The 14,916-nt window shown below is 34.8% G+C and overlaps 1 protein-coding gene across 1 annotated transcript in view; it reads left to right on the forward strand.

The window, feature by feature from the left end:
- Positions 1-14,916, forward strand: part of FANCC (FA complementation group C) — a 223,763-nt gene that overhangs the window by 55,227 nt on the left and 153,620 nt on the right. The window contains exons 2-3 of the mRNA XM_007497923.3: positions 1,736-1,900; positions 3,650-3,734. Of these exons, the coding sequence (XP_007497985.1) occupies positions 1,736-1,900; positions 3,650-3,734 (250 nt within the window). The remainder of the gene's footprint in view (positions 1-1,735; positions 1,901-3,649; positions 3,735-14,916) is intronic.

Genomic DNA, 14,916 nt, shown 5'->3' on the forward strand with positions numbered 1-14,916 from the left:
TCAAATTTCTTTCCGTTCTAATCCACCCTACAAAGTGCTGCTGAAGTACTATTCTGTTTAGCACAGCTGTATCCATATGAGACGATTGCTTAACTGACTAATGGCATCCTATAAAATGTAAACTCTGTTTAGTATTTGTGGGTCCCAGGCTACATTTTCAGCCCCAGGGGACATTGCTTTCCTTCCCATAATCTTTAGTCCAGCCAAATTGACTTTATCTCCATGCCTTTGTACTTGCCCCTCTTTTCCTTTAAGATGCAGCTCAGGCACCATTAGTAGCTAGAAATCATAACATCACAGGCACACTTCACGTAAATACAACTGGAGTCCACAGGAAGAGAAGAGTACACATGGACTAAATATACGTTAGTGTTGAGGCCCACATTTAGGAGGCACGTGTGGCTAATGCCACTCCTGACTCCAGAACGCCAGGGTCTCAAATGGCTTCCCTTTTCAGAGGTGTCTCGCCAAACTCACCACACCTGGCTGTGTCTCCCCTCAACTTGCTCCTCCGAGGAGACAGTGTTTTTGCTGAATGGCCAGTTTGCCCATCTTTTACGTGAGACTTATGCTGATCCCCCCAGCTTCCCTCTTCCTCCTAAATTACCTTTATTTAACTCATCTGTATTAACTTTATTTTTACATTGTATATATATATATTTTTTTTAAGTGTACTTGTCTCCCCCATTAGAATATACCCTCATTATGAGTAGGGATTGTTTCATTCTTTGTACTTTTCCCCGTTAGTACATAGTAGATGCTACTTAAATACTTGTCCATTAATTTTGTCATTTTGGCAAAGTCACTTAACCTCAGTGGGCCTCAGTTCCATCATCTGTAAAATGAGGGGATTGGATGGCATCCCTTCTATTCCTATCTCTATGATTCTCTTTCTCTCTCATTTATTATTACTTATTGAAAATCCCTAAAGGTACTGGGGGTTTTCAGTAATTTTAGATGTATCGAACTTAGAACTCTATTAGAAGCCTTTGCTTCCTTCAAGCCATACACATAATTTATCTGACTTTATTTTCCCCAATTGTGTCCTATTCCAATGTAGATTAAGACTCTAAGGTGTAGGATATTTAACTTAATGAGGTAGATAGATATGAGATAAAACCTTTTTGTTATATCTTTCATGTCATATTAAGGAAAAAAGGGAAATAAAGAAATTCATCATATAATGATTAGTAAAGGAGTCCATTTTAAAATGCCTCCAAACCTCTAATGGTAGACATAAAAAACTCCAGAAAATATGGGTTTTTTTCCTTGTAGACTGTTTTAAGCTGCCATAATGAAAGTGAACACGATTGTGTTTTTTACTCATTTTTAAATTTAGACTACTTAAGAGTAAATAGCTCAGTTTTTAAATTAATGTATAAATATCAGCTATTACACTGGGGCATATTGCTTTATTGTTCTTACGATAGTATTGATGAAAACTTTGGATGGTAAAAATCAGATCTCTAGTTGGGAATCATATTCTGAAGCAATTTATTCATTAATACACCGCTCCCCCCCCTTTTTTTTTTACAAGCACAAAAAGGTTTAGTTTCTTATAATTTTGCCATTAGCCACACTGTGGTGTATGTACAAGGCAGGGAAGCAGAAGCATATTTTTGATGTGTTCTTGTCTTGCAAAGTAGACATTAGTCAATTGTCATTTTTTTCCTCCTGAATTGTAGGCAGAATGACGTGACTATTTGAAATTTTGCTTCCTTTTCTTCCACTTAAGATGGCTCAAGATAGACTAGACCTTCCTTTGAACTTTGAGTTTTGGCTGAATAAGGCTGTTGCGTGGGGCCAGACCACCACTTTGGAATCCCAGCAAGATGTCTGCCTTCACCTGCCTCAATTACAGAAGTTCCTGCAGCAGATTTATGAAACCTTGAAACATATGGTAAGTAGCTTACTGGAAGAATGAAATGTTTTGAAGACAGCTTCAGAAACAATCTGTACCCCAGATTTCAGCAAGTCAGAAAGCTAATGGTAGCAAAGAGGCTTGTGGTATTGACCTAATGTATTACTGGATCAGAGAGTCAAATTGGGGAAACAGCCACAGGTAATGCAAACAAGAATGTGTTTCCTGAGTTCTTGATTTATTGGTAAAGAAGTCTTTTTTTTTCTTGATTGGTTATATTGTCACATGAAACTTCCTGACCAATCAAGTAGGCTTAAAAAAACCTCCTCTCTTTAAAGTAAACAAGAATTTGATCCTAGTTGTAAGGTCATAAATTGGGTTATTTAAAGGTATTTCTATATTATATTGTAACTGATCCCCTAAATCTTGAAGAGCTTGCTGACATGCAAACTTTGTACTATAGTAACTTTAAGCAGAAAATCATCATGCTCAGATTACTGAGAAGTATTCTAATCATTGTTAAAGTGTTTATTATTATTTTCTTAGGTTAGTGCAAATTTTGAATTTTTACTTTTGATATGAAGTTTTTTTACTTGTGAAAATTATTTCATTATAAAATTATTTCACATAAATAAGGTATTTTTACATAAAGTATTTTTTACATCACACTAAGCAATGACACAATCTATTATGTCAGTAGAAATAGATTTTTCTAGTACACTTTCTAGCACTATGACTTAAATATCACAGAAACAATGTAATTTATATGTCTGCCTTTAAAGTTAAATTTTATAACCATAACTGAAAGCTTTAAATGTGAAATATTCTTGTAGGTTTATAAAAAACAGGCAAGTTAGATATTTTAATGTCTTAATTATGATAAGATGCATTTATATAGGTTTTAGAACTCACAATAAGGTATATTCTGCATGATTATATAATACATTCTGATTGTTTCATATCATTTTGGTATATCAAAGACATGAAACTTGGCCCAAATTGGACCTTTGTGCACAGACCCCAGAAGCCTTTTGGTCATCCTTGAATGTGAGACAAATGTTAGGAATTTATTGCAGCAGGAAATAATTATTGTTTCAGTTACTTGTATGTTATCTTAATTCTGGCCCATCTTAAAATTTCTCTATTTATATAACAGTAAACATATGGAAACGGGGAAACAGACCAATTACACAACAACTTATAGGACTTATTCTATTTTATTTAAAAAAAACCCCCAACAACTTTCTATTTCTATTTTCCCTCTCCTCTTTCTCTCCCTCTCTTCCTCAAGCTTAAGATTGTAGTTATAATGTAATTTGGCATGATATGAGCACAAGTAGTAATAGATTGGAATACTTATCTTGATGCCCTTGGGTGCTATTAGATCTTTCACAAATTCCAGGATAGTGGTTTACATTTCAGTAAAAAACCAAGGTATAGGATTATCTAATTATAAATCACCAAATATATTCTAGTATGTTACTGTTATGAAATTTTTGTTATCTTCAAATCATGTAACTTCTCATGATTTCTAAGAGTGAAGAAAATGAAATTAAAAATTTAACATTATTCAAGTATTACCTTAAGGAAATATGTGTCTTGGTTTAGATTATGTACAAAAAGGATCAAGTTAGAATAGTTGCCTGAAAACCTTGATTCAATTAACTACCCAAAGGACCTCAATTATTATTTTCTATTTTTCCAAAAGATATAAGTAAGGCTTAAAACTTAAAATGATTTCAACCTATCCAAAATGTGTCTTCTTATGAACCTATTTTCTTTTTACAGGATTTTTCTATGGCTATTGACAGATTTCCCTTAATTGGTCAGTTGCTAGGAAGGCTTTGCTGGAATCCTTTTGTCATAGGATATGGTAAGACTAGAATCATTCTTCTGGAACAAATTTCTGATGATTTATTTCTACCAAATAACACATTTCTGGAAATAATTTTGAATTTTTATATTATTAATCAAAATTCATTCAATCAAAATTCATTCAATCAAAATTCAGTGGCATTTCCCTTATTAAGTTACTTCATCTTTTTCAAAGTAGTGTGAGTTGTTCTGGCATAAGAATTTTCCATTATTGTTGTAATGTATTTTTTGGGAAGGGAAACAAAAACTTTTTCCTTGAGTGAGAAAGGTAAAATATATACTAGTCTAATTTGAGTGTCCAGTTTAAAGGTAAAGCATTGTTATTTCAAATGCTTCAGTCAATATTGACTAATATTACAATAGTGACTAATGATTGTACAGTTTTTTAAAACTTCTTTCTATTTTCTTTAGGGTCATGTAATCTTAGGTTTAGGTTTAGAAGAGAATACAGGAGAACTTGGCCAAGGTCCTCATTTTACAGAAAAGGAAACCATATCCCAAGACCTGAGTTGCAAGGTTCACATCCAGATTTGAATCTAGGTTTTCTGACTCTAAATCCAGTACTCATTCCATTCTACTTCATGTTTCATTAAATCATTATGTTTAAATTCTGAAATTCTTGCATACCATAGCATATAAACACTAGGTACCTCTTCTCCATTCTTGTTATAAAATAAACTACAGATATAGTAAGAGCTAGATTAAAATCCTGCCTCAGAAATTTTCTACCTGCATGACCCTGGTCCAGTCACTTAATCAGACCCTTAGTTTCCCTCATTTTCAAAATGATTATGATAATTTGCATCTATCTCACTTGATTTTTATGAAGATGAAATTATGTATATTATCCGGTATATGTATTATGTGATATTAGATTGTGAGCTCCGTGAAGACAGAGACAATCTTTTTACATTTTTTTTGTATCCCTACTGCTTAGTATAATGCCTAGTACATGATAGGCACTTAATCAGTATTTATTGATTCATTTCAAGTGCTTTACAAGCCAATTAAACATTATATGTCACTTATGTTATCGTTAGTTATTAGTTGTATCTAAAATAAAAAGGAATACTATTAAATGTAAATGTAACAAAACTATGTCAAGATTTTCCCCAAACTGATTCAGCGAGAAAATATGAATTTATTTGTAAAGGTTTTGGTAAATTTATGGACAGTAACTACATGATGAGATAGATTTCTCCTTATGAAATATACATTTCTTGATTCCTGTTGTTTTTAAATGGCAATCAGTTCTAGGGAAACCCTCACCTCTCTTGTGACAAAGTAAAATAAGTAAAAACATAACATGAATGATGATATTCTTGACAGTAATAGGAAAGTTAGGGAGAAGGGATAGGTTAGGGGCGATAAAATAATGAGTGGACCCATTGGATTTAAGAACTTTAGAGTTAAGACTTTAGACTTTTAGTTCAGTATGTCCAATGAGAGGCTGGAGATGAAGAGAGAGATTAGAGATAAGTAGACCTAAGAATTGAATAGAAATAATAATTGAATCTGTGGGAGCTGATGAGATCACCAAGGCTACCAGTATCGATGAAGAAAAGAAGAAAAGCCAGGAAAAGACCTTGGGAAAACCCATAGTGGTTGGATGTGATTTGGATGAAGATTGTGCAAAGGGCAACAGACAGGTAGGAGGAGAGCTAGGAGAAATTAGTGTCATGAAAAACCAGAAAGAGGAAAACATCAGAAGGTGATCAACTGTGCTCCAGGCTATAGAGAGGTCATGGGAGATAAGTTCTAGAAAAGGGCTATTAGATTTATTGATTAAGAGATCATTGTTATCTATGGAGAGAACAATTTCAATTGGATGATGCGGTCATATGCCAGATGCAGAGAGTTAAGAGGGTGAGAGAAAAGGAAATGCAGGCATCAGTTATAGAATGCCTTCTCAAAGAGTTCAGTCATATAAAAGAGATACAGGATGATGACACATAGGATAGGGGATCACAAGAGGGTTTTATGAGGATGGGGAAGACATTGAAATGCTTGTAGGCAGTGGAGAGGCAGCTATCACAGGAGGTATGATTGAAGATTACTGAGCAAGTAGGAATGACAGAAGGGGCAATCTGCCTGAGAAGTGATCCTTTATGTATAGAGAAGAGTTTGCTTTAGAGGGGAAACTACTACTTATTCATATCAGACAAGGGGAAAGAAGACAGTCTGAGTGATGTGAAATAAGGAGAGGAGCAAGAAGGAGCTCTCAGCAAATGGTTCCTTTTTTTTTTTTAATGAAATAGAGAAAGTTGTCAACTGAGAGTTGGAGGAAAGGGAATAGAAGGGGGAAAAAAGGAAAAAAGTTTGAAGAGGGATGAAGAAATTTAGAGAAAACCTGAGCTAAGTAGAATAGTAATTTGATTCCAGATATGTAAAATAATGATTTTGCACAATGAGACCCCAGTTGAGATTATGGAACATAAAAATTTGTAGTGGACTCTGTCAGTACTATTTAATGATTTTTCTTCAGTTTCAGTACCATCTGTATAGGAATAAAGGCAGTGGATAGTAGGCTTAATCCATAGCCAAGGCTCCTCAGGGCAAGATTAAAGCTAAGATAAGAGGGGAAAGGATCTCTATAAAAGAGGTCATTTTAGACCCCTGATTCTGAGTTGGTACTCCAATTGGTCTAGATAAGGAAGAGTAAAAAGTACCACTAATACAGAGATGATGACCTCTTAACTAATCACAATCATTCTCACTTTCCCTCTGTTTTGAACCCTGAAACTTCTTTGTCTTCACCAAGACTTTCAATCTCCCTACTCCCAGATGAATACAGAGATAATAGACAGCCCCTTTAGAGGGAAAGGCATGTCCTGTCATTGACTTTGATTTGCCCTTTTTTTCTTCTCTTTTGTCAAATTTTTCTTCACCTCACCTTCACCTTTTGTATTCTAAATTTGTTATTTTCTTCCTTGTTCTCTATGGAGATTTTCTGTAATCAGTTCTCTAATCTACTGTTCTTGTTTTTCATTCTATATTGAGATCAAAATTTTAATATAAGGTAATTTTAAATTCTTTTATAAACTATTTTTTAGGTACTTTTGGAATTTCTTGTTTTCCTATGTTCTCTCAGTGTTCGTAGTATTCTGTCAGCCAATACAGGTTCATTTTTCATCATATTATAATAATTATTTAATGCATTTTGGTTTCTTTTTGAACTATTATTTGTTTTTATTAGTATCCTCTCATTATTTGGTACTCAGTATTCAGTCCTATCGTTTTTACTTCTGGACTGCTACATAGATTCCCATGGCTATAGGCTGCCTCAACTTCCTGACTTTTGGTGAAATGGAGATTGCCTGTTTAAACTCCTTTCCTGAGTAACATAGAGGGAAAACTGGCTCCAGCTTTTCTAGTACCTTTTATTATAATATATGGATTCACAAACTTTCAGTGATCCTAACGAGATCTAATCCTGGGTGATGTCTTTGAATTTCTCTCCTATTCAGATTTTTCAAGTTATTGATCTGAATTTGTGTTTGAGTAATACAGCTATAGCCTTGCTTGTAGCTCTAATAGACTGCTAATAGATTCAGTCTCTCATCAGTCAGTTGGAAAGCTCTGCAGGATTTCATCTGGGTTCCATGCCCTTCTTATTCCACTATATGCTTCAGATTGCTGGATCTGAGACCCTACTTAGTTCGACTTTACCATTGCTACTTCCCACCACTTTGCTCCTCGCCTTTAATACCCAGAAGAGTGCGCATGATGACTCTTTGATTTAGGCACAGGTCCCTGTGACTGCTCTTTGCTATGATTCTCCCTGGATATAGTTCTCTTTTTTGTACACTATAGATCTGTGACCTAATTCGAGATTGTGGGAAATAATTGGGACCACTTCTTCCCTTGGTGCTCGGGACAAAATCAGACCCTACTCTGTTATTCTTTCTCAGTATCCATAAACCTAAAGTATGGCTATTCTGTACTTACTTGGATTGGGAAAATGATTCACTGATTTTTTTTCTTAGATTTTCCAATCAGGACTCAATCTATTGCATTTTCAAGATTTTTGAGTAGTAGTTTTGAGGGGAACTGGGTTGTACTATCCATCCTATTCCTATATAGTGGCTGCTTCCAATAATGTGTTGTTTTTAAGAAATATACTGAAAACTATGGATTCAGATAGAGTTATGATTCAGAGATTCAGAGGGTGAAACAGAATTTGTTATGCTTTAGCTAAATTTTTAAAAGCTGATGAATAGCAATCATGATTTCAAATAACCTTCCTGAAAAATTGACATGGTTAAAAGAGATTTTAGAGAAATTACCTTCTGCTTCAAGGAACTGTTGGTAATGAAATAATATCAATATCTAATATATATGAACCAACTGTCATAGCATCTAGATATTTAAAAAATTAATTGAGGGTCTGCTAGGTGACTCAGTGGGTAGAGTGCCAGACCTGGAGTTGGAAGGCCCTGGGTTCAAATATGGCCTCAGACACTTCCTAGCTATGTGACCCGAGGCAAATGACTTAACCCCAGCTGTCTAGCCCTTACCAAACTCTTCTGCCTTGGAATTTATACTCAGTGTGTATTCCAAAACAAATGGTACGGATCTTTAAAAAAAAAAGTAAATTGAATTATGAATAGAGATGGATAGCCTAATTATAATGGCTAAGGAACTTCAATGTGCCACTTTTACACCTGTAGGTATTTTGCACACAAAACAAAACAAGAAAGACATGAACTAGTTGAATGCTATTTTACAGAAGTTAGGTAACATAGCTCTCTGGTGATTACTGAATATAAGTAGAAGGAATATTTTTTAAAAGGAGTTAATTAGGAAATCTTAGCAGTTTTGTCCTTGTTAAAAGCAAGAAAAGTTGATAAATGAAATAGAACAAGATTGGACATAATTTTCTTTTCTTTTTTCTTTTTTTGTGATCTTCTGAGCACATCCATTTATTATTATTTATTTATTTATTTTTTGCTTTTAAACATTATTTTCATTTGGTCAGTTTCAAATATTATTCATTGGATACAAAAATCATTTTCTTTTCCACCCTCCCCTCATGACAACCCTCCCATAGCCAACCTGTGATTCCACTGGGTATCACATATGTCCTTGATCCGAACCCATTTCCATGTTGTTGGTATTTGCGCTAGGATGATCATTTAGAGTCTAAATCCCCAATCATATCCCCTCGGGCCACTGTTGTCAAGCAGTTGCCTTTCCTCGGTGTTTTTACTCCCACAGTTTGGCCTGTGCTTGTGGATAGTGTTTTTTCCCATAGATCTCTGTGAATTGTTCAGGATCACTGCATTGCCCCTAATGGAGAAGTCCATTACATTCGGTGTACCACAGTGTATCAGTCTCTGTGTACAATGTTTTCCTGGTTCTGCTCCTTTCTATCTGCATCGATTCCTGGAGGTCATTCCAGTCTCTGTAGAATTCCTCCACTTTATTATTCCTTTTAGCATAATAGTATTCCATCACCAGCATATACCACAATTTATTCAGCCATTCCCCAACTGAAGTCCATCCCCTCATTTTCCAGTTTTTTGCCACCACAAAGAGTGAAGCTATGAATATTCTTGTACAAGTCTTTTTCCTTATTATCTCTTTGGGGTACAAGCCCAGCAATGCTATGGCTGGGTCAAAAGGTAGGCAGTCTTTTAGCACCCTTTGGGAATAATTCCAAATTGCCCTCCAAAATGGTTGGATCAATCCACAACTCCACCAGCAAAGGATTAATATCCTGAATTTGCCATATCTCCTCCAGCATTTATTACTTTCCATAGCTGTGATGTTAGCCAGTCTGCTAGGTGTGAGGTGATACCTCAGAGTTGTTTTGATTTTCATCTCTCTGATTATAAGAGATTTAGAACACTTTTTCATGTGCTTGCTAATAGTTTTGATTTCTTTAACTGAAAATTGCCTATTCATGTCCCTTGCCCATTTATCAATTGGAGAATGGCTTGATTTTTTGTACAATTGATTTAGCTCTTTGTAAATTTGAGTAATTAAACCTTTGTCAGAAGTTTTTGTTATGAAGATTGTTTCCTAATTTGTTGCTTCCTTTCTGATTTTAGTTACATTGGTTTTTTTGGTATAAAAAATTATTAATTTGATGTAATCAAAATTATTTATTTTACAGTTTGTGACTCTTTCTAAGTCTTTCTTGGTTTTAAAATCTTTCCCTTCCCAAAGGTCTGACATGTATACTATTCTGTACACATAACTTACTTATTCTTTCCTCCTTTATGTTCAAGTTGTTCTTCCATTCTGAGTTTATCTTGGTGTAGGGTATGAGGTGTTGATCCAAACCTTATCTCTCCCACACTGTCTTCCAATTTTCCCAGCAGTTTTTATCAAATAGTGGATGTTTGTCCCAAAAGCTGGGGTCTTTGGGTTTGTCATAGACTGTCTTGCTCAGGTCACTTACCCCAAGTCTATTCCACTGAACCTCCTTTCTGTCTCTTAGCCAGTACCAAATTGTTTTGATGACCACTGCTTTATAATATAGTGTGAGATCTGGGACTGCAAGTCCTCCTTCCTTTGTATTTTTTTTCTCATAATTTCCCTGAATATCCTTGATTGTTTGTCCTTCCAAATGAACTTTGTTATATATTTTTTTCTAATTCAGTAAAAAAGTTTTTTGGAAGTTCAATGGGTATGGCACTAAATAGATAGATAAGTTTGGGTAGGATGATAATTTTTATTATATTAGCTCGTCCTACCCATGAGCAGTTAATGTTTTTCCAATTGCTCAAATCCAGTTTTAGTTGTGTGGAAAGTGTTTAGTAGTTGTGTTCATATAGTTCCTGTGCTTGTCTCGGCAGATAGATTCCTAAATATTATAAAGTCTAAGGTGATTTTGAATGGAATTTCTCCTTATAATTCCTGCTGCTGAGATGTTTTGGAGATATATAGAAATGCTGATGACTTATGTGGGCTTATTTTGTATCCTGCAACTTTGTTAAAGTTTTTGATTATTTCCACTAGCTTTTTTGTTGATTCTCTCAGATTCTTTAAGTAGACCATCATGTCATCCACAAAGAGTGATAGCTTGGTCTCCTCATTGCCAATTTTAATACCCTCAATTTCTTTTTCTTCTCTAATTGCTACTGCTAGTGTTTCTAGTACAATGTTAAATAATAAAGGTGATAATGGGCATCCTTGTTTCACTCATGATCTTATTGGGAATGCATCTAGTTTATCCCCAGTATGGATGATGTTGGTTGATGGTTTTAGATAGTTACTGTTTATTATTTTTAGGAAAGGCCCTTCTATTCCTATACTTTCTAATGTTTTCAATAGGAATGGGTGTTGTATTTTGTCAAAGTCTTTTTCTGCATCTATTGAGATAATCATGTGATTTTTTTGTTGGTTTGCTTGTTGATATGGTCAATTATGTGAATGGTTTTCCTGATATTGAACTATCCTTGCATTCCTGGTATAAACTCCACCTGATCATATTGAATAACCCTTGTGATGACTTGCTAGAGTCTTTATGCTAGTATCCTGTTTAAGATTTTTGCATCTATGTTCATTAAGGAGATTGGTCTGTAGTTTTCTTTTGCTGTTTTTGGCCTGCCTGGCTTTGGGATCAGGACCATATTTATGTCGTAAAATGAATTTGGTAGAACTCCCTCTTTGCTTATTATGTCCAATAGTTTGTATAGTATTGGGATTAGCTGTTCTTTGAATGTTTGAAAAGAATAGAATAGAATAGAAATTTGATAGAATTCATTTGTGAATCCATCAGGCCCTAGGGATTTTTTCTTGGGGAGTTCTTTGATGGCCTGTTCAATTTCTTTTTCTGATATGGGAATATTTAAGAATTCTATTTCTTCTGTTAATCTAGGCAATTTATATTTTTGTAAATATTCATCCATATCACCTAGATTGGCATATTTATTGCCATATAATTGGGCAAAATAGTTTTAAATGATTGCCTTAATTTCCTCATCATTGGAGATGAGTTCTCTCTTTCCATCCCTGATACTGTTAATTTGATTTTCTTCTTTCCTCTTTTTCATTAGATTGACCAATATTTTGTCTATTTTGTTTGTTTTTTCAAAATACCGGCTTCTAGTCTTATTTATTAGTTCAATAGTTCTATTACTTTCAATTTTATTAATTTCTCCCTTAATTTTTAGGATCTCTAATTTGGTTTTCTTCTGGGAATTTTTATTTTGTTTGCTTTCAAGTTTTTTGATTTGCATGTCCAATTCATTGAACACTGCCCTCCCTCATTTGTTAATATATGAACTCAAGGATATAAATTTTCCCCTGAGTACTGCTTTGGTTGCATCCCACAGAGTTTGAAAGGATGTCTCATCATTGTCATTTTCTTCAATGAAATTATTGTTTCTACGATTTGTTCTCTGACTAGTCTATTTTGGAGAATCATATTATTTAATTTCCAATTAATTTTTGATTTGGCTCTCCATGTCCCCTTACTGATAATTATTTTTATTGCCTTATGATCTGAAGAGTTTGCATTTATTATTTCTGCTTTTCTTCAGTTGTATGCCATGTTTTTATGACCTAGTATATGATCAATCTTTGTGAATCTACTATGTGCTGCTGCAAAGAAGGTCTATTCCTTTTTGTCCCTATTTATTTTTCTCCATATACCTACTAACTCTAATTTTTCTAAGATTTCATTCACCTCTTTTACCTCTTTCTTATTTATTTCTTGATTTGATTTATCTAAATTTGATAGTGGTAGGTTCAGGTCTCCCACTAGTATAGTTTTATTATCTATTTCCTCCTTCAATTCTACTAGTTTCTCCATTAGAAATTTGGGTGCTATGCCATTTGATGCATACATGTTGATTAGTGATATTTCCTCATTATTTATACTCCCTTTTATCAGGATGTATTTACCTTCCCTATCCCTTTTAATCAGGTCTATTTTTACTTTGGCTTTGTCAGATATAATGACTGCAACTCCTGCCTTCTTTCTGTCAGTTGAGTCCCAATAAGTCTTGCTCCTCCCTTTAATTCTGACCTTGTAGTGAGCATCTATCTGCCTCATGTGTATTTCTTGTAGACAACATATGGTAGGATTCTGGATTCCAATCCACTCTCTTATTTGTCTACATTTTATGGGTGAGTTCATTCCATTCACGTTCAAAGATATGATTGTCACTTTTGAATTTCCTAGCATTTTGATATCCTCTCCTAGTTCTGACCTTTCTTCTTTTGCTATATCCTTTTACAACAGTGGTTTACTTTTAGACAATCCCCCATTCCTCTCCTTTAATATGCTTCCCTTTGTGGCCCCTCCCTTTTTTCTCCTTATTGTTTTTTTAGGGTCTGTTAAGTTCCCTCCCCCCTCTCCTTCCCTCCCTTTTTTTTGAACTCCCTCCCCACTCCCGCTCCTTAGTTTTCCCTTTTTCCTTACCCTGTAGGATAAGATAGACTTCAAGATTCCAGTGGATCTAGATGCTCTTCCCTCTCAGAATTGATTTCACTGAGAGTAATATTCAAGTATTACCTATTAGCACTCTCTTCCTCTCCCTGTTATGAGTATTATTCCCCTCCCCTTCCCATGTGTATCTTTGTGTGACAAAGATTATTCTATTTATTTTATTTCTTCAAGTATCTCTTACTACCATCATCGATTCCCCCATCCCTTTTTTTGCATATAATTTTATAGCCTTTAATGCCCCAATCTTTTCCTATGAATGATTCTTCTATTTACTGTAAAAATCCCCAGGTCAAAATAGATTCACAAATGAATTGTATCAAACATTCAAAGAAAAATTAACCCCAATATTATTCAAACTATTTAACAGAAAAAGCAAAGAAGGAGTTTTACCAAATTTCTTTCATGACACAAATATGGTAATGATTGCAAAGCCAAGCAGGTCAAAAGCAGAGAAAGAAAACTATAGGCCAATCTCGTTAATGAATACAGATGCAAAAATCTGAAATAGAATATTAGCAAAAAGACTCTAGTAAGTGATCATTAGGGTTATTCACTATGACCAGGTAGGATTCATACCAAGAATGCAAGGATGATTCAATATTAGGAAAACCATCCACATAATTGACCAAATCTCTTATAATTAGAGAAATGCAAATCAAAATAACTGAGATATCACCTCACACCTAGCAGATTGGCTGAAATGATAGCAATGGGAAGTAATGAATGCTGGAGGGGATGTGGCAAAGTTGGGACAGTAATTAACCGTTAGGGTCAAAATTAACTGTGTCCCTTCTAAAGCTGCTAGCTTCTGTGTTGCATCTGCTTGTTCATTTCCTCTGGAAACAGGGTCAGTATTACCTGTGTGAGGAGGGTAGTAAACAACAGTTATGACTTCGGGGAGCTGGAGGGCAGAAAGAAGGTCAGTAATGAGGTCTGCATTGACAATACATTTTCCAGCTGATGTTAAGAATCTCCTCTGATGCCATTGCATGCCAACAGTGTGACGTATGCCAAATGTGTAAGAGGAGTCCATGTAAATTGTAACTCTTATCTTTGGCAATGGCATGTGTGTTTTAGAGCTATTAGTTCTGCACCTTGTGCACTTATATTTGAGGGTATGGAAGCTGATCAGAGATTGGCAAATTCGGTAACTATTGCTTCTTCTGTATAGAGAAAGCCATCCTTCATAAATGAAGAACCATCTGTAAATAATATTAATTCTGAATTATTCAAAGGAGTGTCCAATAATTCATTATGAGGTTTATCAGAAATGGACACTAAAGATGTACAATCATGTAATGGTTCTCTGGAAGTCGGTAAATCAGGGAGGAAGGTCGCACAATTAAGAACTCCACAGTGTTTTAAGAGGGTTTGTTTGTTATTCAATAGGATTATTTCCTATCTCATGATTCTTTGATCAGTGAATGCTTGTGTCCTATGTCTTAATAATCATGCCTTGAGTTTGTGCGGGCACATTATTGGTAGAGGACATCCTAATACTAAATTAGCAGATTTGGTTACTAATAGAGCTGTGGCATCTACTCCCCTAAGGCATAATGGTGCTCCTAAAGGTACTGGGTCCATTGTGGCAGAATAATAGGCTACCAGGCATTGAGCCGGTCCTAAAAGTTCAATTAGAACACCTGAAGCTTCTCCTCTCTGTTTATGGACATATAAGGTGAATGAGTTGTTGTAATTTGGGAATGCTTAGATCATGGGCAGATAGGATAGACTGTTTTAGATTTGAAAGATCTGTCTGATGTTCCTTTTCCAATAT

Source organism: Monodelphis domestica, chromosome 7 (assembly GCF_027887165.1).
Source record: "Monodelphis domestica isolate mMonDom1 chromosome 7, mMonDom1.pri, whole genome shotgun sequence".
Classification (NCBI taxonomy): domain Eukaryota; kingdom Metazoa; phylum Chordata; class Mammalia; order Didelphimorphia; family Didelphidae; genus Monodelphis; species Monodelphis domestica.